This window comes from Pecten maximus, chromosome 10, assembly GCF_902652985.1.
Source record: "Pecten maximus chromosome 10, xPecMax1.1, whole genome shotgun sequence".
NCBI classification, from domain to species: Eukaryota; Metazoa; Mollusca; class Bivalvia; order Pectinida; family Pectinidae; genus Pecten; species Pecten maximus.
Window position 1 is genome coordinate 11,377,043 of NC_047024.1, and position 27,968 is coordinate 11,405,010.

At 38.1% G+C, this 27,968-nt stretch overlaps 2 protein-coding genes across 3 annotated transcripts; both read left to right on the forward strand.

Annotated features, from left to right (window-relative positions):
* The first annotated feature begins 306 nt into the window (after window positions 1–306).
* Window positions 307–27,919, forward strand: LOC117335834 (regucalcin-like). Of its 2 annotated transcripts, none has more exons than XM_033896068.1 (6): window positions 307–437; window positions 18,172–18,348; window positions 19,420–19,608; window positions 20,239–20,454; window positions 21,725–21,865; window positions 27,639–27,919. In XM_033896068.1, the coding sequence occupies exons 2-6, from the start codon at window positions 18,180–18,182 to the stop codon at window positions 27,842–27,844; spliced, it is 921 nt and encodes a 306-aa protein (XP_033751959.1). In that variant the 5' UTR covers window positions 307–437; window positions 18,172–18,179; the 3' UTR covers window positions 27,845–27,919. The 2 variants fall into 2 exon arrangements, with proteins under 2 accessions (XP_033751959.1, XP_033751960.1); XM_033896069.1 differs by lacking the exon at window positions 307–437 and adding an exon at window positions 2,571–2,587.
* On the forward strand, window positions 12,102–14,246 carry LOC117336521. Its single transcript, XM_033897133.1, has 6 exons — window positions 12,102–12,227; window positions 12,274–12,493; window positions 12,623–12,792; window positions 12,910–13,188; window positions 13,350–13,820; window positions 14,030–14,246. The coding sequence occupies exons 1-6, from the start codon at window positions 12,102–12,104 to the stop codon at window positions 14,105–14,107; spliced, it is 1,344 nt and encodes a 447-aa protein (XP_033753024.1). The 3' UTR covers window positions 14,108–14,246.
* Window positions 27,920–27,968: the final 49 nt, after the last annotated feature.

The window sequence follows — 27,968 nt, forward strand, 5'->3', positions numbered from 1 at the left end:
TTAAGATGTTCAGGTCGATGGATTCACCACACGTCTTAGCTGTGTGAATTCTCTGACCACTTAGCTGTCGGATTAATATCACGATTTTTACATGTTTGAAAGGAGATATTTCAATTTGTACATATATTTACATGCCATTCGATAATAGGTCCGACTAAGATATACTGATATCTTTATTTAAAGCCACGTCTCTCGATTACGCAACATTATACGCACGATTCACAAAAAAATAGTACGGCAAGCATGATTCAAAATATATCTGTTGACACTTGTATACAGCCCTTCACTGGTATCCTACATGGGTAGCGTCCTAGATATTGTACACTTTACACAGGTATGGTCGTTATCCCCGTGTGTTTATCTCCTCGCTGGTATTAACAACAACTACAGTCCCAGATAGAATCGGGAGTTCGGCTACCAACCTGAAGATAACTTCAGTAAGTATAAGAAACACCACTGGCAGGTAACAGGAGTCTGGGCTAATGTTGAGGTAAAAAACAATAGGGAGATATACATGTTCGCTTACTATAGTAGATAGTCATGGTATACAGAATGTAGTTAATCGGGTTCCTAACGGAGCACAGGCGCTTGCATAGAAAATGTGATTTTCATTTTTTTTATATATATATATATGACAGTGGTATGTGTAATCTGTTAAATACAAGGTTGGCAACTCCGCCACGAGCGAAACGGCACACCACCACACTTCAATCGACTAAAAAACACATTTATTCAAACTGACACGGCGCATACTAAATACTACCGCCATCTAGAAACACTTATCTTTAACCTACCGTGTCACTCAATACGAATTGTTACATCCAAAACACAATAATCCGCGAAAACATCGCCGAATTCCTCCAACAAAACATCATTTTTCAAACTTCTCCCTCAGCCTGTCCAGATTCTTCATTTGCATACGGGGTTGAAAGGTCAGGCGCTTATATAATCGTCTGTCGTCAGGTGCACTTTTTGGGGTCATCTCCGAATGCATTTTGTCCGGAAAACGCTTCGGCTCGTTGATAAGTTTCGTCTAATTTACGATAATCTGAAGAGTTTCGTCGAATAAGCGATGATTTATAATCATAAATTATTTATTATTTTGAATGTGAGAATACCGTGCACCAAATATGACAGTACACAGGAAAAGCAAACGAAGTCAAGAATGCCTATATTCTGCAATCACATTCACAGTTCATACTTTAAAATTAAAAAGGTAAAAGGGAAATAGATTAGCATACGTTTGTCACAAAGGTAGAACAAAATGCTTATTTATTTATTAACTTTTGTCAGTTTACTGAAATAAGGACGAACAAAAAGAAAGTGTATCACGAATAAGACTGTCATCGGATTACTGGAACGTATACCAACATTGCTTACTTCAGACCTGTTCATGTTATCAAATACGAAGATCATACTTCAGACCTGCCAAACGATTTGTACGTTATGTGATCAGTGATCCATCATCAATTTATTTTCATGAGTCCCACAATGTTAGATTTAATATTTCCCAGAAATTATTCGAGTTCCATCAAAATTTTATGAGTACATATATATAAGACTCGGGACTTGCATATAGATTTATCACTGTGTGATTGTCGAAATATTGAGGATGAGTTTCATTTAATTTTGAACCCATTTTTATTCAAGTTTTTGAAACCGTATTATTTGCTTACTTGATTTCGATTTTCATAAACTTGATATCATTTTGCCGCTTAGTGTCAACAATGTCAAAGAGTTTAACGCATTGTAAAGTATTCTTCGTAATACTGATTATCTATGTACATGTAATTCCACTTTACATCGCATTATACAATATGTAAGTTATTGATAAAGTCAATATTCAACAAGGCCTAGAAAATTAAACCTCTTATTCTTCAAATTTCCAACCGATACTGCTAGTTCATGGTAAACGTATAATGCCCGGCCCTGTCTTGAACAAGTTATTGAGCAGCGTTACACTAGCTTTTTTCGGAGGAAGAAATTTTTGTATAGCCTTAAAAATGGAGAGAAAAATTCGGCTCGCGGCTACGGCGCTCGCATTATCACTAAATTACTGGACACCCCCTTTCGAAAATCCTGGATCCGCGCCTGCGTTACATGCCATCTTTCGATTTCAAAACGAAGTTTCAACAACTACCGAAATGATGCAGTTGAAGAAAAGGAAAGGACGATCTCATCACTGTCATTAAAACTTGCTATCTGTTTTTTTTTTTTTTTTGTCAAAATCAATTTTATTCAACAAGCATGTATATATATATAAACAAATGTCCTCACGCAGGAGGGCTTTCACTCATCAGACATCCTATCTCTCACTCATCAGACATCCTATCCTCACACATTCTTTTCATATTTTACATACATGTACTGTACACTCTGAACATTTTCGTTCAATCTAAATTATATACACACAATATCACTTAAAATCTATACTAACACACATTTTTTCTTCTACTACTTTGGTCTACTATAATCGGTATATTATAAAAAAAACTATCCAGTGGTTAGCCCAAATTTTGGTATTCGACTATTTTGGCCTTTATACAATACTCAATATTTACTTCCGGTTTGTCGTAGCACGTTGTTTGTAAGTAACCAGATCAAATTTCTTGTAATAGTGTTCGATATTTTGATATCAAACATCTCTTTTTAGCGTCGGGTGTAATTTTAATGTAAAGTGATATGTTTTCTTTCAATAATTTCTTCAGTATTATATAAGCCGATTGTGGAGACGTTGTTTTGTTTTGAAATTTTTTAATGTTTCTAGCCTTCCATATGACCCATTTAGTTGTCAAGATAATTGTGTTAGCTATGGTGGCTGTGATGTTATCAGTTGTATCTCCTAGTATCATCTTCTCTTCGTCAATATTCCATATTTGATTAGCTGTGACATGAACAGGGTTATTGTACAAGTTAACATGAATTATATCTAATAGCTGATTTGAAAATGTACAATGAAAAAACAAGTGAGTTAGAGTTTCAGTTTCAGTGTTACACATGTGACATAAGCCATTAGATCTGTTCATTAAATTTAATTTGCTTTCAGTGTATATAATTTTATGAATACTTTTCCAATGAAGTTCTATCTTGCTAGTTATTGCAATGTCAGTATTTTTGAAGTTTTCCCATACTTTCTCCCATGGTATTTCCTTATGAAAATGAGTATTCCATTTCATTTCTGATTTAGGTCTTACAATTGGATCTGAAATATTGTGGAGAATTGAAAATTTTAGTTCATGTGGTTTTAAAATTTTAAAATGATTTATTTTCAAGACACATATCTCTAACTTATTGTTAACATATATTTTTTGTTTTTTAGCACCAGCTGTTCTGTCAGGTTCTTGTCCTTGCATAATCTCAATATATTGTTTAGGTATAGCTTTCTTTATTTTTGTTATTTCTGCAATCCAGTTTGTTCTAACAACAAGTTTTCTTAATAAATGTTGGTTATTTATAAATTGATTCCTATCCCAATCCCATAAGTCTGATATTTTTTTAATGCCACTTTTTGAAAAGGATGGTATAAATAATGGTTGTCTGTTTAGCTGTATGTTTTTGTTTCCAAACAGTGGCTGTGATGAAATTTGTGAGATTCCTTCTGGAACTATTTTTGATTTCATATTTGCCCATGCTTTTAAATTATTGTAATAAAACTTAGGAATTTTATTGATAATGTTTAATCCTTTCAAGTCTGAGCAGCTTGCTAAGAAGTTACTTTGCATATATTTATTGTCCAATATTTTCAAATAGGATTTTCCAATAGCATTCCAAGCCTCAGTCTTTGTGTGTAGGATTTTGTATATTGTTTTTACTTGTTTATTTTCTATAAATTGCATTAAATTTATCATTCCTATACCTCCATCTATTCTACTGTTACAGCAGACTTTCCTCTCTACTAGATTTACTTTCCCATCCCATATATAATCCCATATTAATTTGTTTATTTCTTGCACGTATTTCTCAGGAATGCCTCTGGCTTCTATTTCAAACCCTATCAAGGATATTATGAAAGATTTTATTATAAGTGTTTTCCCCTTAAGAGTGAGATTCCTAGTTTTCCACACTTGGAGACAGTTTTTTATCTTCTGTATTTTGTCTTTCCATATTTTATCATTGTCGATCACATGCCCATGGAAAATGCCTAATGTTTTAACAGCAGTTTTTGTCCATTTTATTTTTGTGAATATTGGTTCTTTGTTTTTCCATGGCCCCAAGTATATTCCTTCTGTTTTAGTGTAATTTATTTTTGACCCAGATGCTTGTTCATATAGTTTTAACCATTTAAATGTTTGCTCAATAGATTTTTCTGTTTTGTTCATGAGTTGTGTGTCATCGGCGAACATGTTTAATTTAGATTCAATATTCCCTGGTAGTTTTATTCCCTTTATTTCTGTATCTGATCTAATTGCACAGGCAAGTGGTTCAGCCTGTAGTATATATAGTAACGGTGAAATCGGGCAGCCTTGACGGGCTGATCTTGTAATTTCAAAGTAAGAGGAGGTAAAACCATTTGTTTGTATACATGTTTTTGAGTTAACTAACAGCATATTTATCCAATTACAAAAAATATTGCCAAATTTAAAATCATGTAAGCATTTCATTACCCATCCCCATTCAATTCTGTCAAAGGCTTTTTGTTGGTCTAAAAATATCATGGATCCTTCTTGGTTTTCAATGTCACAATAATCAATTATATCTTGCAAAAGTCTGTTAGCATCCATAATGTTTCGGCCTGCTACAAATCCTTTTTGATCTGTATGAATTATTTTTGGTAGTACTGTTTTCAATCTATTACTTAAAATTTTTGCAATTATTTTATAATCAGTATTCAACAGTGTCAATGGTCGCCAATTCTTAATATCTTCTCGCTCACCTTTCTTATAAAGTAGTTTTATAATACCATTATGTTGTGAGTTTGTTAACTTATTTTTACTGAAAATTTCCATAAACAATTTTATAATTTCATCTTTTATGAAGTACCAGTATGTTTTGTAAAATTCAGCTGTTATACCATCTTCTCCAGGAGATTTATTTAATTTTAAGTCATTTATTGCTGTAGTGATTTCTTTCTGTTCTATAGGTCTCAGTGTTTTTTTTAGGGTCGATTTGGGGCCGAATTTCGGCCCCTTCCCCTAGAGAAATTTTGTTGTATTTTCCCAATTTCTTGCTCATATTTTCCCATTCAGAAAATATCCCTTCATATTAATTGGTATAAAGAAATGCCGATCAAAATGTGTTTCACAAGATATTTTCAACGCCGGTGTTCTCGTTCTATGTTGGTCGCGTTCGATATCGCAAATTCCCGTGCTTTCTGTTTCCGTGTCTGAATCGATGTCATTTTCCTCAATGTTTCAAATCGAGCGCACCGCGAAAGTCTGTGTCAATCGAGTGTTTTAATTGGTGGTAGAGAATTTGTGTATCCCGAGCCGAGCCCGAGCCGAAGACCCGAGCCCGAGCTTTGGATATTTCCGTTTTTCTCCTTCATTGCTCAATGGATTAAAGTGATTTTTTCTACAAAGATTTGATTTCAGGTTTTAAATCAATCCGTGTAAGTGGATTTTCTTAAAATGTATTTTAACGTCCTAAATCGACGATTTTCATTTTTTAGGGGGAGAATTTGTGTAGCCCGCAATCAAGCGTGACTTTTCATGTTTTTTGCTAATTATTTCCGATACATGCTATTATTGAGAAATATTACTAGATACAAACAACAAATAAATATAGCTGATTCTAAAAATATAAATTTCAACATATATCTAATGTGACTTGATGTCAAATTTTGACATTTTTGTAACCGCGCCGACGATCAATGAACTCGCCGTGTTTACCGAGCTTTCACCGAGCCCGTGCTAAGGGCAGATAACTCTACCGATCCCGAGCTTTGTAGAACTTTTAGCCATTCTGGTATAAGAATGTTTCCGGGCTCTGCGACGAGGACGCAGTTCTACAAAGAGCCCATATCATTTTATTTTAATGATTTTATATATATTTACCCATCTTTTCATTATTGTTTATCACATTAAAATATTTTTATCACCATATGTACTTTTGTATTTTTTTACGTAGAAAATAAAGTTTTCATTTGTGTTATAAACCAATTCACTCGTTTACTTTTTATCTGTTACTAAAGCTATTTCTTTTAGTAAAAACATGTTTTCATCAATGCATGATTTTAATACAACTACAGTACTATTTTCCTATTGTATTCTAGTTTGAATTTTCGAACATTTAGTACAATGCCAAACGAAACTGTCTCTTGAAAAATGAAAATCTGACTGATCACAAACACATCTATTGTGAAACCACCTATCGCAACCAGCGTCACAACTTACCATATCATCAAAAACATTAGAAATATGACACCATCTGACTCACAATCGATAAAAATATCATAAGTTAAGGCTTGAGAAACTTTCTTTTTTCTGTATTTACTAAGTTTTTTCTCGTAAAGCATAATCCAACTTACCGTTTCTCAAAACTGGAGCGTAGCCTGTATCTTGCATACCGTTTATATTAGGAAATTGTTTCTTTAAAATGTCCTGAACATAACACATAGTATTTCCGCATAATTTTCTATCCTTTAAAATATCATCTTTTTCTTTAAAACTTATTGTACTCTTACCGTTATCCATCCAAATACGTTTTGTTTCTACTGGCTTACAAATTGACGGTCTATCATCTGAAAGATCTTCTAATATATCACTTACCTTTGGTTTGTGTCTTTTTGGCAACGAAAGTCGTTTATTTGATCAGATTTCACTGGAGAAACTATTGTTGTGCTTGGCGTTGAACATAGTACAGAATCACCTAACTTAGTTAACTTACTGTCTGGCGCGGGAACTATATCAGTTTCATCTCTATCACAAGGTCGTGGTCGTTTCCTACCTGCTTTCTTGTCTACACGTTTCCTGGAATTACGTTTAAGTTGGGCCATATGAAGTTTTCTCTTACCTACTGAATCATCTATTCCTATACTTAACTTAGCAGCTATAATGTGATAACAAGTACCTATAGACGGACACTGACATTTCTCTTTGGGATGTAACTGAACTGCATACTTATCTCCCTGCGAACCTTCAACTAAAAATGTCGTGGCAGATGGAACATGAGTTACCTTATTATCCCTTAATGCGGCTACTGCTAACGACTTTTGGGAATTATACTTACCTGCTTGCGGAATATTAGAGTCTGTTGTGGCGTTAACATTGTCATCACTTACCTCTTCGTCGGTTATCTCGTCGTGTACATCTGGCTCTATATCATTGATATTACTCTGAATTAAATCTAATATACCATCGGGATTACAAACCTTCTTTATATATATACTTGTTACTTACACCTAGCTCCGATAGTACCCACCAACCTGAATATTTCACTATATCTCCCTTAACACTAGAATTGAAATGGTCTACAAAAGGTTCGCTCCATTTCTCAGAGACCTTATCTAGCATAGTCAAAAAATCACTTTCACTATCACATCTCAAAAGTTGAAGAATATCTTCCATGTAAATAGATATATCGCTACTCCCCTTATGTTGATTCAACCAAAACCTGATATCTCTATGAATATGATTCCAACAAAAAACCAACTTGATATTTGGAAAAACTTCCTCTAAAGAATTTTTAATGGCTAATTCTCTGTCTACTACCATAACATGATTACCCTTCGATAAGTTTGGAATTAGTGATTTAATAGACCGCCAAAAAAATTCGTGAATCTTAGTTGATTTCTTATCGTGAATGAAAAAAGCTACTGGGATGGTTTTATTACCCTGAAATAAGACATGCCTAAATACTAAAGCAGAAACATAAAAATCCCCTACTTGAAATGTTGTGTCGTAAGACATGTACAACTTCTCGTCAGACTCTATTTGAAGCACTAAATTAAACTCATTCAATAACTCCTGAATACCTACAACACACTTTACTAATGTACAGTCACAAAGCTCGGGATCGGTAGAGTTATCTGCCCTTAGCACGGGCTCGGTGAAAGCTCGGTAAACACGGCGAGTTCATTGATCGTCGGCGCGGTTACAAAAATGTCAAAATTTGACATCAAGTCACATTAGATATATGTTGAAATTTATATTTTTAGAATCAGCTATATTTACTTGTTGTTTGTATCTAGTAATATTTCTCAATAATAGCATGTATCGGAAATAATTAGCAAAAAACATGAAAAGTCACGCTTGATTGCGGGCTACACAAATTCTCCCCCTAAAAAATGAAAATCGTCGATTTAGGACGTTAAAATACATTTTAAGAAAATCCACTTACACGGATTGATTTAAAACCTGAAGTCAAATCTTTGTAGAAAAATCACTTTAATCCATTCAGTAATGAAGGAGAAAAACGGAAATATCCAAAGCTCGGGCTCGGGTCTTCGGCTCGGGCTCGGCTCGGGATACACAAATTCTCTACCACCGTTTTAATTGCACACTTGTCTCGCATATGCTATGACAAGCGCTTGAAAGTTTAAGATCATGTAAACAAGAGTCGCACAACTCGAAGTATTATGTCAAAAGACTGACAAAAAAAGATAGGAAAGGCCTTACGAAAGTGAGTGACTTCTTCAAAAAGTCTTCCGGCGGCGATATACCAAACAACCCGTCAACTAATAAATCATCATCCAACATTGAATCTGTTTTATCAACTGTCCAGACGGAATGTTTACCCGTAGCAAACGTCAATGTACATGTAACCCGCGACGAAAATCTGGTATTAACTTTATCGGGAAAAAAGAGAAGCAGCGTCGATAGACGAACATTTAATGCTGCCAACTATGGATCTGCCTTCTCTTGGCTTTATCACAGTAGTGTGACATGTGGCTACATGTGCAAGTACTGTGAATTGTTTGAGAATTGTTTATTTTTTGGTGCACATTCGAGTTGTTAGCCATTTGTTACAAAGGGTGTAAAACTTTCTTCAAGAAAATTGAAAAAACATGACCACTGGCCTAGACTCTTTGGTGGACATGTTCAAAGGGCAAAAAACAAGGAAAATGGCCCTTTAGATAGCTAGTAAGAATCATTAGGCCAGATGAATGTTGAAAGTTTAACAGATAAATAAATATTTGGATGTGTTATTGACTTTTTTTTTTTCATTTAAAACCAACAGCAAATTTTCCCAATTGGGGAAAAATGCCGCTGTATTTTCCCAGTTGAAAAGGTACAGGCCCCTGTAAAAAAGGGATGAAAAAATCACTGGGTCTTTCTATAAAAGTGCTTTCTTCTTCTGTTAGTTTATTTTCTATACGTTCTGTTAACTGTTCCGCTTTGTCATTATCCCATCCCTCTGAGCTGAAGAGTTTTTTATAGAATTTTGTTTGTTCATAAAGTATATTATCAATCCCAGTTACATAGTGTCCTTCCTCATTTTTTATTCTGAACCATTGTGTATTTTCTGCATTTTTCTTTTCTAATCCAAAGAAATACCTTGTTGATTTTTCTCCTTCTTCGTAATCTTGGACTCTTGATCGGACTTTTGCAGCATCTGCTCTATTATTATGGTATTGTTTGATTTTAGTTTGCAACTTTTCTATTGTATTAAGGGTTACTGGATCATTAAAATTGGCCTTAACAAGTGTATCTAGTTGATCTTCAATTTTTGTTATTTCCTTTACTTTAATATTAATCTGCTTTCCAACTTCCATTGCCAGTTCTTTTATCTTTATTTTAGTAATATCCCACCATTCAAGAATAGTTTCATACATGTCTATTTCTTTTATCCAATGTTTCCAGCAAGCTTCTAATGAATTTTGAAAAATATCACTTTTAATAACCTTTTCACTTAATTTCCATGAACCCGGCCCTCTAACAGACTCATATAAAAGTAATTTCATTGAAATAGACTTATGGTCACTATAAGGACAATGTTTAATTTTTATATTACTCAATAACGATGATATATTTTCATGTGTTAGAATCATGTCAATTCGTGACTTTGATAGTCCACGTTGAAAAGTATACTGAACTGTAACTGGGTTGTGTATTCGCCATATGTCCTGTAAGCTGTAGGTAGCAATCAATGTGTTTAATTCATTACAACCTATGTCATCCATATTTTGGTTTGAATTCCTATCTTTTGACTTATCCAGAACACAATTAAAATCACCAATTAAAATATTTTCAGTGTTATTATCAGTTATGATGAGCCTACCCAGTGTGTTAAAAAAATGCTTCCTTTCATTCCCTTTATTTGGTGTGTAAATGTTAATTATCTGAAAGGTTTTATTTTCTGTTGACATTTTACAGGATAAAATTCTCCCATGGTTATCTCTCAAATTTTCGGATATTTTAATAGAATGGCAACACCTCTCGATTCGGTTGTTCCATTATTCCAAATACTTTCTCCACCTGTTATATCCTTCCATTCATTTTTCCATTTTACAACATCCGAATCTACACAGTGTGTTTCTTGTATACAAATAATATCAATTTTTCTACTTTTCATCCAGTGCATTAATCTTGCTCTCTTGCTACTATTTCTCATACCATTTACATTTAAGCTCGCACATTTTAAAGTATTATTAGACTTCATTGTAGCACATTATATTTTATACATGTCTTATATTTACATATTATACATTCTGGATTCTTTTTCGACAATTTCCATTTTACCATATCCAATCCATACAGTATATTCCTTGTATTCAAATAATATCATGTTTTTACTTCTCATCTTGCTCTCTTATTACTTTTTTCTCATACTTAAAACATTTTAAAGTGTTGTTATTATACTTTATACATGCATTATATTTATATATTATACACTTATTTGAATAAAGCTGCATTATCACCTTCAAACAATCAGCAAACTTAGTTAGATAATAATTTAACCTCTCTATACCATAATACACCATCATCGTTATGCTAAACATGATAGAAAAATATGGGTTCATTCCAATAGATATATATATACAATATATACATGACGGGTCAGTGGTCTACCTCTTTTTGACTATAGCTTATTGTGATCAGATCTAGATCTATTCGTCATTTCTAGAAGATTTAGACAATTGTCTGTCTTCTGGTGGTTTTGTCATGCTACTGCGAAAGCGTTTTCTAACATTTGGGGTGTTAAAAGACAATCTGGCCGACGGAGTGATATCAAAATCAGCAAAAGAGTCTATCATATTCATGATTTTCTCCGCGCCAGCTTTGTTAACATGGACACCACTATGATCATTTGAGTCAAAATTTGCTTTTATAGGTGAACCGTTTTGCACAAAAGCTCCATACAAGTCAATGAGTTTGAGCTTTTCGTCTCTTTCGCACAGTTTTGTTATAAAAGTATTGACTTCGACAGTTGTTTCGTTGAGCATGTTAACGTTTGCACTCTTACCTTTACGAGGGATTATTGTACACAAACCAATATTGTTTACTTCCGGAAATGAGTCCTTGACCTTGGCAAGCGCCTCAGTGACACTGATGTTTACGTTCGTAGCTTCCTGTTTATTTCCAGAAATGTCATTCGTACCTAGACAAACTACTACTTTGTTCACTTCGTCAGTCTCGTTTAGTGTGTCTATGGCTTTGTTTATCGTGTCGTCTATTCTGGTGAACGTCGTTCCCGATATTGCTGCGTTGACAATGTTTTTTGAGTCGTTTTTTAGTCTAGTACAATTAGATGCACCAAGCAACACACATTTAGGCCTACTAAAACACGAGCTCGAATCTGTAGAGTTTCCAGCTGTCGCGTTGATGTCGGACACATTCTCCTTAAGCCCCTGTCCCACACTAACGTCTAACGATTCCGTCTGCCAACGTCTAAAAAATACGGCATGCGGTACTCAGACGGTGACAAATTCACATTTTTGGCCATGAACGTTTTAGAGAAAAGCATGAGTAACGTCTGAGGAACGTCTGAGTAACGTCTGAGAACCGTTTGCTTACGTATGAATAACGTCTGTATTAGGATTATCGAACGCCCGAGTAACGTCTGCTTCAGTATGACTTACGACCGAAACGACCGAACAACGTCTAACAAACGTCTAACAAACGCCTAACAAACGCCCTGAGTGCGTATTATAAAAGGCTAACTCCACCAAGTCATTATCACAACAGTCGTGGCAACTGGACAGTCAACATCTTCATTCCATCATGCCGGCTAGGAGAGGAGGTAAAGCAAAGGCCCAATCGAAAGCCCCACCCAAGCGAGGACAGAAAACTCTCAGTCCTCCTCCCAGGGATGAATCAGCAGAGTCGAATGCCCCAGGGGTCCTAGAGGTAACACCAGAGGAGGTCCCAACACCAGAGGAGGTCCCAACACCAGATGAAGAGTCCCCCCGAACTACAACGAGCACAAGGAGCCCTGGCAACAGAGAAGAAACCAAGGGGGGCCTTCAAGCTTAAAACACAGGATAATGAGGTCCTCGTGATTGAGTGGGTCCAAGAAAATCGCCTCCTCTGGGACCAAAAGGACCACGACTTCAAAAACAAGAGCAAGAAAGATCGACTGTGGTCCGAGAAAGCCGAGGAGCTTGGTTATGAAGGTAATTTTGTGAATTTTGTGAACATTTTGACACTGTGCATAATGTAATACGGTTGTTCATTTTTATTTGAAAACGCGTTTTGTTTGAATTGCTGAATGAATTTATTTTTACTATTTTTTCTATGTTCAGTCCAGTTTCTCAAGACATGGTATACGGACCTGCGTGATTTCAATACCAAGCTCCTACGTGTGCAATCGGGGGACGGAGCACGAACGTTCACTGACAGGGAACAGTGGGTTATGGGACAGTTTCAGTTCCTGAAGGAAAGGATCCGTCATCGGCGACATCCGTTGCATAGTGTGAGTACATTTTTTGTAAAAATATATTTTTGGACATGAATTGATTATATTGAAATTATTGTCTGAATGTTGTGAAAAGTGAAATACTTAGGATGTTTACATTTTATCTCATCCCAGGTGCAGTCCTCAGCTGCGGCAAAGGATGCTATCGAGTCTGGGAACCTCGAAGAGGCTGAGCGACTTGCAACTGAACGAAGGAGGTCCCTCAAGGACATTGACCAGGACTCGACTAGCAGCAACAGTAGCAGGAGCAGTAAGCGTCAGCGAGGGTCTCAGGAGGAGGCTGACGACCAGTACCTTGAAGTCTTACGCAAGGAACTTGTTGAGTCCCAGACGCGACTTACTGCCCTGCAACAGAGGGAGCCGGACGACGAGCGGACTGCCTACATGAAATATGTGAGAATATAAATTGGTATTTTTATTGATTCGGAAATATTTAGAAATATAACTGTTAACGGAATTCATTCAATTCTAGTATCAAACATGCTGTGGCTTTGGAGACATTCATTTTTATCATATTATTGTAAAAATTGTATTTCCATTTTCTTGTTTTCAAGGTTAGCAAAGTAGTCTGCAAGAGTACTGAGGATGCCTTTGACGACTTTCAGACGGTCTTTATGGACTGGCAGGCCAGATGGAAGGTCAAGAGACAGCATCAGCAGAGGAGCCAGCCTCACACCGCGCAGCATCATTGGTACCCAGGGTCGTCAGAGTCCGCCCAGTGGCAGCCTCAACCCCACCAGTGGAGACAGCCTACACCACAGATGCAAGCCACTTCAGTATGGGGAAGTCAATCGATGGACTTCATGCCTAACTCATACTCTTCTGCTGCAGCTGGTGGTCCCTCTCAGTCTGGATCTACCTCGTTAGTTCCACACACGCTGCAACACTTGGCTAGACCTGCGTCCACGACCACAACACTAACGGATATGACTGCACCGATATCAACCAATTGTTCGTCACCACTCGTCGCAGCTCTTGACAGTATGTACATGATCCGCACGCCATCTTCAACCCGATCCTCACAGGTAAGACTAAAATATTTGTTGAACGTAAACTTCATAAAATATCTTTTTGTAATTGTCACAACAGTATATTTTATTAATATCTTTTGTACATGAATTTCGAAAGCTTTTATATTTTTAGAAAATTCTGGCAGTAATCCTTCAACTTTATAATAATTCTATAAAGTATATTTAAGATTCAGTTATGAGTTTGATTTCTTTCTCTTTTTAAGGAAGACCTGACTATCTCTGGGCTATCGAATATTGAGCGTGGTGACAGAGACACGTCTAACATCAGGCTTGACCCATAAGGCTTCCGCTAACGGCGCCCAATGATCAGACTCAGAGAAAGAGTCAGATGAATGTAGCAGCAAGTAAAGACAGTCAAATGATACAGACATTTATTAATGTGTGATTATAAGCAAGAACATATTACATTCTGGACTTTGTTGAAATATCTGTAAATAACAGTTAAATAATTTGCATTAAAATTACAATTATTTGCTTGTATCTTTGATGTTGTTTGTGTATGGGGTGGAGTGTAGATAAAGAAAAAACTACTTTCTTATTTTGGCAGGCTTTGTATTTTTTATTTCAATAATACTACTTTTCACAATTAGCAATATAATGGGAAATATGTCCTTTAAATCATGTTGTCCTGCCATGACACTTCTCCTGCATCAGAGTTTACCCAGTGTTTGATGAGATTGCGCAGCCGCTTGCCCTCCTTGTTGTCTGTGTTTGGCCCCTGGACAGTGACACAGTCTTCCATATGGCGGTCCTGTCTCCATGCTCCGGGGATGAGCTGGTGGTTGGCATCCTCTCGGTCAACAAGCTGGTTTTGCATTGTCGGGTATCTTGTCCTCATGAGGTTGTGAAGCACGATACAAGTAGTAGTGATCAGACGCACAGTCGCAGGGTCATGCTGCATTGTGGTCAGCATAACCTGAAATCTGTTTGCAAGGATCCCAAACGCATTTTCTGACACCCTGCGAGCCCTCGACAGCCGGTAGTTGAAGATACGTTCTTCTCTGGTGAGACTTCTTTGGGGAAAACGGTTTCTGCATGAAGTTGCGTAAACCGAACGCATCATCACCTTAAAAAGACGGAAATTGAACATAATGATCACATAACTGTTCTGTATACAATTAACAATCAAGGGAAACTTGTACAATTGTATTCCAATACGACACAAATGCTTATAACAATACACACCTATATAGAACCAATCGACGGACTGAGTGTCATTTGGGAGAGGATCTGGCGGTGGATGGTTGATTTCTCCAGACTCTGTTGCCTCTTTCAAATCGGAATCGTTCCAGATCTGGGCATCTGATGCTGCCCCACGACCTCCAATGTCGGCCCAGACGATCTTGTAATCCGCATCTACCAGAGCTAGCAACACTATGGAAAAAAACTTCTTGTAATTGAAGTACGTTGAACCAGACTTTGGTGGACACCTAACTGCAACATGTTTACCATCCAATGCACCAAGCGTGTGAGGGAAGTTCCATTTTGTGCGAAAGCCATCTGCGATGACCCTCCACTCTTCAGGTGATGTTGGCACTGCCATCACTTCGTTCATGTACTCATCCACGATCGCCCCACAAACCTTTAAGTACAAGAATGCAAGGCATGGTAAGTACATTATATTAGAACATGGAAAAGCAAGATCAAAATCAGCACAATTGTTTTCATAATTACCTCTCTCACAATTTTTGAGATTGTGTTATGCGGAACCCTCCATCCGTAGCGCATGTCCATATACTTGGCCCCTGATGCCAAATGTCGAGGTGTTATAGCTAACTTCATTCCAGGCTCAATAGGGGCCCTGAACCATGTATGCTTCTTGGTGATTCTTGGTCCGACTCTGCGAAGGATCTCACTGAACATATCCGGTGGCATCCGCATGAAATTGCAGAAGGAATTGTGATCTTCAGCTCGCAGCTCGACCATCAACTGGTCGTAAAGACCAAAACTCCTCCGCCTCTCGATGCCAAGCCATGGGCGAAACCAGAATCTGCGCCTTCGCTTCTTCTGCTCTCTGAGCCTTGCCCTTTGTCTTTGAACAGCATATGTATAAAGATTTATTCTGGCAACTTGCACATCAAGCTGTGCCTGCATAAGTGCCACCTCATCTGAATAGTCATCCATTCCGATTGAAAGCGGATGAGTAAATGAAGAGTATGCAGGCCCAAAACTTTGTCAGCTAGAACCCGCCAATCTTAATCGTTGTCAAGTCGTTTCTCAAACGTTTTACGTTCGTTTCGACCGTTATTTAGACTTTATTAGACGTTAATAGACGTTCCTCAATCCGTATCCATCCGTTTCTACCGTTACTTAAACGGTCTTCGGGCGGTCGAGTGTTCGTTGAGTGGACGTTTCTTTGACGTTATTCGGCTGTTTTCTTGTCGGTTTAACCGTTCCATGGACGTTTAATGCGTTCCTTGGCTGTAGGTAGACGAACTGTCCGTCTGCCTAACGGCCGTGTACAGTCTAAACACCGGTAATGTTCCGTCTGAATAACGGTGAAAACGGCCAACAAACGTGTGAGTAACGTTTGAGAACCGTCCATCGCGATCGTTAGCTGGACGTTGGAAACTTTGAACATGTCCAAAGTCTAAAACGGCCAGCTCCGTCTGTCAACGTCTATGAACGTCTATATACGTCTGTAAACCAGCTGAAAACCAGCTGAGAAACGCATAACAACGTCCGATAAACGTCCGCGTCCGTTTCTCAGACGGAATCGCTAGACGTTACAGTGGGACAGTACCTTTAGGTATGGTTTCACTGTTTTCGTGTATATTTTGTGAGTCATTTTCCGTTGTACCATTTTTTGCTGCCTCGCCTTCCATAATTTCGTTGGCATATTGTCCATATTTCTGCCTAGCATCGTGTTCCAATCTGTTTTGACAGTCTCTCTGTATGTGTCCAATTTGACCACAGAAATGACAGGTCCTTTCATTGTTTTCGGGACAATCTCGAATTAAGTGATCTGTCGCGTTGCACTTATAACATTTCCTTACACTCTGCAGATCTTTCAGTGGGCACCTAAATGACGGATGATCTGTTTGGTTGCACCTAAAACACGGGGTCTTGTTATTGTTTGCAAATAACCTTACTTGAAATCTTCCGAAGGAAGTTGTGATTGGGAGAATTTGACGACAGTTGGCAAGTTGCACATATCTTGTCCCGTTCTCAATGTCTGTCCCCCTAATGGTGCCCCTTTTTAAGCTTCCGTGTATTACCTCCCCAAATTGGACCATAAAAGTAGTGACTGCAGTGTCGGTCATCTCGTAAGGGATGTCTTTAATAGTCACATTTGTAATGTTTTTCTCAACCTCTAGGAGGTTCACAGATTTACCACTTAGGTCTATTCCATGTATTAACAGTTTGTTTTTTGCAGCAGCGTCACTCACAGTTATAACGCACATGCTTTCTGTAATTTGCACTGATCGTAAGTCTTTTTTGTCAATAACATTCTCAAGTCCTTTCAATACATCTTCATGTTTTATTCCCTTGTGAAATTTGTGGTTAAAGTGAACCGACATGGATCTAGTTAGTTGGTTTGACATCCTTGGCGATCGTGAGTACTTTTCACCTGGATAGAAAATCCCTGTTCCAGGCTCTAAAAGTCACTTCAGCATCAAGTATGTTGAAAGTCTAGTGAAGGATATCGTCTCTCATCCTCTTAGGATACTGTATATGACGATAATGAGGTCGAATAATTGATAAAAATACCAGAAAATAGAAAAATATTCGGAGCCTCAGAAAACACAACCACACGCCATCAAGGGCAGATAACTCACTCTTGCTATCTTAGAAAACCGTGATCTCACAAACGACGTCCTGTAGATGACCCCAAAAAGTGCACCCGGTGACAGTCGATTATATAAGCGCATGACCTTTCAACCTCGTATGCAAATGAAGAATCTGGACAGGCTGAGGGAGCAGTTTGAAAAATGGTGTTTTGTTGGAGGAATTCGACGATGTTTTCGTGGATTATTGTGTTTTGGATGTAACAATTCGTATTGAGTGACACGGTAGGCTAAAGATAAATGTTTCTAGATGGCGGTAGTATTTAGTATGCGCCGTGTGAGTTTGAATAAATGTGTTTTTTAGTCGATTGAAGTGTGGTGGTGTGCCGTTTCGCTCGTGGCGGAGTTGCCAACCTTGTACTTAACAGATTACACATACCACTGTCATATCAATAAAAAAAAACTGAAAATCACATGTTCTATGCAAGCGCCTGTGTAACGGAGGCTTCGAAATAAATATATTTTATAAGTGACCCCAGTTACATACCTGTGACACCTAGATGAGATCGTGATAAACTGATATTAAATAACAAAAGAAATGCACTGTTTTGTGTTAGATACCAGGATGTCTGTGACAGTGTTAACGAAGCCCCAGTCAGGCGCCTCCTTGTTTCTGGAGGGACCACACTGGGAGGTGTCCACTCAATCACTTCTATATGTGGATATGACGGGAAAGGCGGCACACCGCTGGAACGCAGCCACGAACACTGACGAAGTGGTCAAGCTGGACATAGGTGAGGACTTTAGGACATGTCTGGTGGTGCTAAGAACCGATAAATATCAGACTGCCCAGCTATAGGTATCCAGGTTTCCTAGCTTTCTCGGCGAATCGCATTACAAGAACTCCGAGAACGACACATTACAATGGAAGTTTCCTTAACAAGGAAATTACCTTAAGTTATTTTGTCAAACAAATACATCGCTGTTTCTGAAAACGTTGATATACCATTCTGAGATTATTGTCATAGCTGATTTCCTGTATAGGAGCGATCGGTTCCTCAACACCAGACTCGTTTGGTAATCTAAATATAGTTCCTTTCGTGTTGTGGTTGCCTTTGGTGAATGTGGCATCGTCTTGGAGAGTGTTCCAAAGATTTGCAGTTCTAACAATAGATAGATTACTTCCCAGAATCGTCCTGGATTGTTGTTGGACGATCGTTATTAAGTTCCCTTGGCCATGGTGCTGTATTCCCACATCCTTCCATAATTACTCCACAAATAGGTGTACGCCTCCTCGTTGTGAATGTCATTTACAATCTCCTTTGACTCGTTTGGATGATAATTTTGTGAGTTTGGTGTCTGTGGTCTTTCGGACTATTTTGTATCCTTTCGGACCATATTAATTGACACTTTGTATCCTTTCGGACCATATTAATTGACACTTTGTATCATTTCGGACCATATTAATTGACACTTTGTATCATTTCGGACCATATTAATTGACACTTTGTATCATTTCGGACCATATTAATTGACACTTTGTATCATTTCGGACCATATTAATTGACACTTTGTATCCTTTCGGATCATTTTAATTGACACCCTGTGTCCTTTCGGACCATTTTGATCTGACATTTTGTATCCTTTCGGACCATTTTTATGACACTTTGTATCCTTTCGGACCATTTTTATGACACTTTGTATCCTTTCGGACCATTTTTATGACATTTTGTATCCTTTCGGACCATTTTTATGACACTTTGTATCCTTTCGGATCATTTTAATTGTCCCTATTTGTCCTTCCCGACCATTCTGATCTAACACTTTGTGTTCGTTCGAACCCTATAGCTGTGGTTGTTTTACAGAACACCGTCCAAGTTTAATTGTACCCAGACAGAGCGGCGGTTACGTGGTCACTCATGGCACGACGATCAGCCATCTGGAATGGTCAAGCGGCTCCCTGACAGCTCTGGAAAGCATCGAAGGAATAGAGAGTGACGTCAAAGTGATATTAAATGACGGGAAATGTGATAGCACAGGGCGTCTCTGGGCAGGTGTGTGTTTTAGTATGAGATATACCTTTAACTATTGTTTTATCGAAAGCACTAATCCCGTCAAATGGATATGAAAATAACACCAGACGACTCCCCAGCTACGGGACCCCCATCAGGAGTGTCATTCCAAGCACTTCCTGTAATCTGTTTTTCTTTGCATACACTAGATATCGAATCTGTAGTTTACTTATGGATTCATTTTATTACATAAAGCTTTCATTTTTTACTTTTATTTTCAAGAAAATGATGGCCAACAAAACAATAATGTCATGTTTAGTAATTATTTAACTGTGTAATAATGGATGGAGTGTATTATTGATTAGCTAATAGTAAAAACAAAAATGGAGATAGAATTATTCACATTTTAATAAAGTAACAAACGGATCTATAATATTTACATATTTTTTGGCAAAAAAAACTCATACACAACAAAATATTACCACACATAATGCATTGCCATATTGGAGAGAAATAGTCCTATCATGCCGTAAACAAACTGAAACAAACACCGAATTAACACCACGTTACCTACCAGGTTACGATCCTGAATTTTTAGTATTTATACAATTTTCCTGGAGATGTTTTTATAACGGTAATACTTTTGAATGACCGCTGTCCTGTCGTTTTTAGGTACCATGCCCGCCGACATCTTGGATATATCGCAGATCAGTCCTAATGAAGGCTTCCTGACAAGTGTAACTAAAGATACGATCCGGAAACAGGCGGATAAGATAACCTTATCTAACGGTATGGCGTGGACAGCTGACGAACGCATTCTCTATTTCGTCGACACAATTCCTGGAGAAATACTGGCCTTTGATTTTGACGTCACAACTGGACAATTATGTACGTACATGTAGGAGTGGCCTCCCTTTATATAGTAGCTACACGTTTTTAAATTTTGATACACATTTGTACAAAATTTTGATTTTTTTTTCTAAATTCACGGAGGATCGGGTTATCTTCTAAAGACAAAACAAAGTGTAAAGAGGGTTAAAGATTCAAAATTTCTTCTTCTTTTTTCAAACTGAATTCACAACTGTATTTCCGACATGTAAAGCTTGGTGTACATGTAAGTATTTATTGAAGAACACTCGATACATCGGATGGTCCAACTACCATTTAACATACGTGTGCCTTGATTTATAAAATTCCATGCCTATGCCACTATACAAACCTACAAGGGCGAAGTGCGATTCAAAGACTTCAAGAATAAAGCTGCATTGCGGTGCTGGTTATAGATGATATGAACACCCACTGCATTACAGGAATATAAAACATTACCTGATCCTTCATGCTATTTTTCGTAATGAACTAGTTGTATTGACTATAACCCGAATCGGAATGTAGTTTAATACCTATATCTATATTCCGAACTTACTGTAACCTAAAAAAAATAATGACGCCAGAAAAATACAATGAAATATACCCCAAAGATCCCTTGGAATGTTGCTTTGGCGGGAAAGTTGTCTGCGTGCTCCTTTTCCCGCAACAGAGACCTTTTCATGCCCTTTTGTCTGGAACAAGGCTATGGAAATTTAATAAAGTGTCAATTCCCTGTCGTCTAAACGCGAGTTCATAGTATTCTTGTAATTTGATGTGGTAATTGTTTTTCTGTCCTAAGAAAACCAAATTATGTATGATGTTTCACAATTGCTTTTAAGAAATATTCGTGAAATCCTAAAAAAAAAAAAAATTGTCGGAAATAGCTGTTGTTGTTCTTTTTTTAAGCGGCCTTGTTTGAGGTTATAAGCACTGAACTGTCACCAGATACTAGTGTACAGTTTCATTAACATAGTTTTGATGACAATGAATGTCATGTCGTCCGTTATCTATCTGTCACTTTAATTGTATCTGGTAACAATTTGATGCTTAAAACAGAGTTAAATAGATAATCATGTAACGCCGTAGCTATACAATGGAGAAGGTACCGCGTCAAAATGGCTGTTCTAACTAAACATCGTGCTATTTAGTTTAAATAGGAAACTACATGAAACAGCAAAATGTGAAAATAACATTGATCAGCATTGTTATTATATATGTATAGTTGTCAAATATGAGCGTGAGTGAAAAATTCAAACGTGTCTTCCATCGGAGTATACCTATCATATTTCAGCCAATCGACGAGTAGCTTTGAAGTTCCCATCCGACAAACAAGCGCTAGGCATGCCGGATGGTCTGACCATCGACACAGAAGGCAAACTGTGGGTGGCGTGTGTGGGGGCGGGGAAGGTGGCTTGTTTCGACCCACAGACAGGTGAGTCACTATACGTCTGTGTTACTGTACGTCTGTGTTACAGTACGTCTGAGTTACTTACGTCTGTGTTACTGTACGTCTGTGTTACTGTACGTCTGTGTTACTATACGTCTGTGTTACAGTACGTCTGAGTTACTTACGTCTGTGTTACTGTACGTCTGTGTTACTGTACGTCTGTGTTACAGTACGTCTGAGTTACTTACGTCTGTGTTACTGTACGTCTGTGTTACTGTACGTCTGTGTTACAGTACGTCTGAGTTACTTACGTCTGTGTTACAGTACGTCTGAGTTATTGTACGTCTGTGTTACTGTACGTCTGTGTTACTGTACGTCTGTGTTACAGTACGTCTGAGTTACTTACGTCTGTGTTACTGTACGTCTGTGTTACTGTACGTCTGTGTTACAGTACGTCTGAGTTACTTACGTCTGTGTTACAGTACGTCTGAGTTACTTACGTCTGTGTTACTGTACGTCTGAGTTATTGTACGTCTGTGTTACTGTACGTCTGTTACTGTACGTCTGAGTTACTGTACGTCTGTGTTACAGTACGTCTGAGTTACTTACGTCCGTGTTACTATACGTCTGAGTTACTGTACGTGTGTTACTGTACGTCTGTGTTACTGTACGTCTGAGTTACTGTACGTCTGTGTTACTGTACGTCTGAGTTACTGTACGTCTGTGTTACTGTACGTCTGAGTTACTGTACGTCTGTGTTACTATACGTCTGAGTTACTGTACGTCTGTGTTACTGTACGTCTGTTACTGTACGTCTGAGTTACTGTACGTCTGTGTTACAGTACGTCTGAGTTACTTACGTCTGTGTTACTGTACGTCTGTGTTACTGTACGTCCGTGTTACAGTACGTCTGAGTTACTTACGTCTGTGTTACTGTACGTCTGAGTTACTCTACGTCTGTGTTACTGTACGTCTGAGTTACTGTAAGTCTGTGTTTCTGTACGTCTGAGTTACTGTACGTCTGTGTTACTGTACGTCTGAGTTACTGTATGTCTGTGTTACTGTAAGTCTGTGTTACTGTACGTCTGAGTTATTGTACGTCTGTGTTACTGTACGTCTGAGTTACTGTACGTGTGTTACTGTACGTCTGAGTTACTGTACGTCTGTGTTACTGTACGTCTGAGTTACTGTACGTCTGTGTTACTATACGTCTGAGTTACTGTACGTCTGTGTTACTGTACGTCTGTGTTACTGTACGTCTGTTACTGTACGTCTGAGTTACTGTACGTCTGTGTTACAGTACGTCTGAGTTACTTACGTCTGTGTTACTGTACGTCTGAGTTACTTACGTCTGTGTTACTGTACGTCTGTGTTACTGTACGTCTGTGTTACAGTACGTCTGAGTTACTTACGTCTGAGTAACTTACGTCTGAGTTACTTACGTCTGTGTTACTGTACGTCTGAGTTACTGTACGTCTGTGTTACTATACGTCTGAGTTACTGTACGTCTGTGTTACTGTACGTCTGTTACTGTACGTCTGAGTTACTGTACGTCTGAGTTACTGTACGTCTGTTACTGTACGTCTGAGTTACTGTACGTCTGTGTTACTGTACGCCTGTGTTACTGTACGTCGGTGTTACTGTACGTCTATGTTACTGTACGTCTATGTTTCTGTACGTCTGTGTTACTGTACGTCTCTGTTACTGTACGTCTCTGTTACTGTACGTCTGTTACTGTACGTCAGAGTAACTGTACGTCAGAGTAACTGTACGTCTGTTATTGTACGTTTGTGTTACTCTACGTCTGAGTTACTGTACGTCTGTGTTACTGTACGTCTGAGTTACTGTACGTCTGTGTTACTGTACGTCTGAGTAACTGTACGTCTGAGTTACTGTACGTGTGTAACTGTACGTCTGTGTTACTGTACGTCTGAGTTACTGTACGTCTGAGTTACTGTACGTCTGTGTTACTGTACGTCTGAGTTACTGTACGTGTGTGTTACTGTACGTCTGTGTTACTGTACGTCTGTGTTACTGTACGTCTGTGTTACTTACGTCTGTGTTACTGTACGTCTGAGTTACTTACGTCTGTGTTACTATACGTCTGAGTTACTGTACGTCTGTGTTACTGTACGTCTGTTACTGTACGTCTGAGTTACTGTACGTCTGAGTTACTGTACGTCTGTTACTGTACGTCTGAGTTACTGTACGCCTGTGTTACTGTACGCCTGTGTTACTGTACGCCTGTGTTACTGTACGTCGGTGTTACTGTACGTCTATGTTTCTGTACGTCTGTGTTACTGTACGTCTCTGTTACTGTACGTCTCTGTTACTGTACGTCTGTTACAGTACGTCTGAGTAACTGTACGTCAGAGTAACTGTACGTCAGAGTAACTGTACGTCTGTTATTGTACGTTTGTGTTACTCTACGTCTGAGTTACTGTACGTCTGTGTTACTGTACGTCTGAGTTACTGTACGTCTGTGTTACTGTACGTCTGAGTAACTGTACGTCTGAGTTACTGTACGTGTGTAACTGTACGTCTGTGTTACTGTACGTCTGAGTTACTGTACGTCTGAGTTACTGTACGTCTGTGTTACTGTACGTCTGAGTTACTGTACGTGTGTGTTACTGTACGTCTGTGTTACTGTACGTCTGTGTTACTGTACGTCTGTGTTACTGTACGTCTGTGTTACTTACGTCTGTGTTACTGTACGTCTGAGTTACTTACGTCTGTGTTACTATACGTCTGAGTTACTGTACGTCTGTGTTACTGTACGTCTGTTACTGTACGTCTGAGTTACTGTACGTCTGAGTTACTGTACGTCTGTTACTGTACGTCTGAGTTACTGTACGTCTGTGTTACTGTACGCCTGTGTTACTGTACGCCTGTGTTACTGTACGTCGGTGTTACTGTACGTCTATGTTACTGTACGTCTATGTTTCTGTACGTCTGTGTTACTGTACTTCTCTGTTACTGTACGTCTGTATTACTGTACGTCTGTTACTGTACGTCAGAGTAACTGTACGTCAGAGTAACTGTACGTCAGAGTAACTGTACGTCAGAGTAACTGTACGTCTGTTATTGTACGTTTGTGTTACTGTACGTCTGAGTTACTGTACGTCTGTGTTACTGTACGTCTGAGTTACTGTACGTCTGTGTTACTGTACGTCTGTGTTACTGTACGTCTGAGTTACTGTACGTCTGAGTTACTGTACGTGTGTTACTGTACGTCTGTGTTACTGTACGTCTGAGTTACTGTACGTCTGAGTTAATGTACGTCTGTGTTACTGTACGTCTGAGTTACTGTACGTCTGTGTTACTGTACGTCTGTGTTACTGTATGTCTGTGTTACTGTACGTCTGAGTAACTGTACGTCTGTGTTACAGTACGTCTGAGTTACTGTACGTCTGTGTTACTGTACGTCTGTGTTACTGTACGTCTGTGTTACTGTACGTCTGTGTTTCTGTATGTCTGTGTTACTGTACGTCTGTGTTTCTGTACGTTTGTGTTACAGTACGTCTGAGTTACTTACGTCTGTGTTACAGTACGTCTGAGTTACTTACGTCTGTGTTAATGTACGTCTGTGTTACTGTACGTCTGTGTTACAGTTCGTCTGAGTTACTTACGTCTGTGTTACTGTACGTCTGAGTTATTGTACGTCTGTGTTACAGTACGTCTGAGTTACTTACGTCTGTGTTACTGTACGTCTGAGTTACTGTACGTCTGTGTTACTTTACGTCTGAGTTAATGTACGTCTGTGTTACTGTACGTCTGTGTTACTGTACGTCTGTTACTGTACGTCTGAGTTACTGTACGTCTGTGTTACTGTACGTCTGTGTTACAGTACGTCTGTGTTACTGTACGTCTAAGTTACTGTACGTCTGTGTTTCTGTATGTCTGTGTTACTGTACGTCTGTGTTTCTGTACGTTTGTGTTACTGTACGTCTGAGTTATTGTACGTCTGAGTCATAACGTTCATTACTTTACAGACGCATCACTGAATTTGACACTATACAGATGAGTCACTAACTTCAGTACGTTACGCCTGAGTCACTTAGTATATACACACCTGAGTCACTAAGTTCAATATTTCACAGTTTCACAGTTAGTTTATTACATTACATATGTGTCAATAAGTTATTTACTATAGAGCTGAGTCACGTCATTAATTACATTACACATGTGTTAATAAGTTATTTACTATAGAGCTGAGTCACGTCATTAATTACATTACATATGTGTTAATAAGTTATTTATTATAGAGCTAGTCACGTCATTAATTACATTACACATGTGTTAATAAGTTATTTACTATAGAGCTGAGTCACGTCATTAATTACATTACATATGTGTTAATAAGTTATTTATTATAGAGCTAGTCACGTCATTAATTACATTACATATGTGTTAATAAGTTATTTATTATAGAGCTAGTCACGTCATTAATTACATTACACATGTGTTTATAAGTTAACTGTAAAACTGAGTCACTGACTTCATCACTATACAGACGATCGAGTCACTAAAAAATCATTATTTACAGATGATTCACTAATTTCACTTGAGTCACTTAACTTCTTACTTTACAACCGAGTCACCAAGTCCATTTCCTCCCAACAGAGTCATTGAGTCTATTACTATACAACCGAGTCACCAAGTCCATTTCCTTCCAACAGAGTCATTGAGTCTATTACTATACAACTGAGTCACTAAGTCCATTTCCTTCCAACAGAATCATTGAGTCTATTACTATACAACTGAGTCACTAAGTCCATTTCCTTCCAACAGAGTCATTGAGTCTATTACTATACAACCGAGTCACCAAGTCCATTTCCTCCCAACAGAGTCATTGAGTCTATTACTATACAACTGAGTCACTAAGTCCATTTCCTTCCAACAGAATCATTGAGTCTATTACTATACAACTGAGTCACTAAGTCCATTTCCTTCCAACAGAGTCATTGAGTCTATTACTATACAACCGAGTCACCAAGTCCATTTCCTCCCAACAGAGTCATTGAGTCTATTACTATACAACTGAGTCACTAAGTCCATTTCCTTCCAACAGAGTCATTGAGTCTATTACTATACAACTGAGTCACTAAGTCCATTTCCTTCCAACAGAGTCATTGAGTCTATTACTATACAACCGAGTCACCAAGTCCATTTCCTCCCAACAGAGTCATTGAGTCTATTACTATACAACCGAGTCACCAAGTCCATTTCCTTCCAACAGAGTCATTGAGTCTATTACTATACAACCGAGTCACTAAGTCCATTTCCTTCCAAAAGAGTCATTGAGTCTATTACTATACAACTGAGTCACCAAGTCCATTTCCTTCCAACAGAGTCATTGAGTCTATTACTATACAACCGAGTCACTAAGTCCATTTCCTTCCAACAGAGTCATTGAGTCTATTACTATACAACTGAGTCACCAAGTCCATTTCCTTCCAACAGAGTCATTGAGTCTATTACTATACAACTGAGTCACTAAGTCCATTACTACACAGATAAGTCATTGAAATCATTACTTTACTGCTGTTTTACTAAATTCATAATTTACAGCCGAGTCACTATATTCTATGCTTTACAGCTGACACTAATACAGTTTAGAATTCATATGATTTATTATCCTGGACTGGTTGTTACGTATTCAGGCTATTTTTCAATATTTGTGAGCATTCTGTACCATGGTAACATTATTATTTTCGAATGCTTGTTATTTTCATGTCTTCATAAAGCAAGTTTTGATATGATCGATACTGGAGTTGTAGGGTATACTCATACAGACAGTTATGGTTTTCTTTGCCAGGAGAGTTGCTGACGACAATTCAGTTTCCGGTAAAAGGTACGACGTCCTGCTGTTTTGGTGGACAAAATATGGACGAGCTGTACGTGACGAGTGCATTTGTGAAAATGTTCGGGCAGGAGGCCTGCGAAGAAACCCCACCTGGCTCGGTCTTTAAAGTTACTGGTCTCGGTGCAAGAGGAAGTCCAGATCATGTTTATCGGTACTAGTGCGTCTGTTTACAGTTATCTACAGTTGTTGATGTGAAGTCAAGAGTTTTAAATAAATTACTTCTTGTCACAGTTCAAGCTCGAGTTATCCCCCTTTACACGAATGACTGTTCTCTGCTCTACA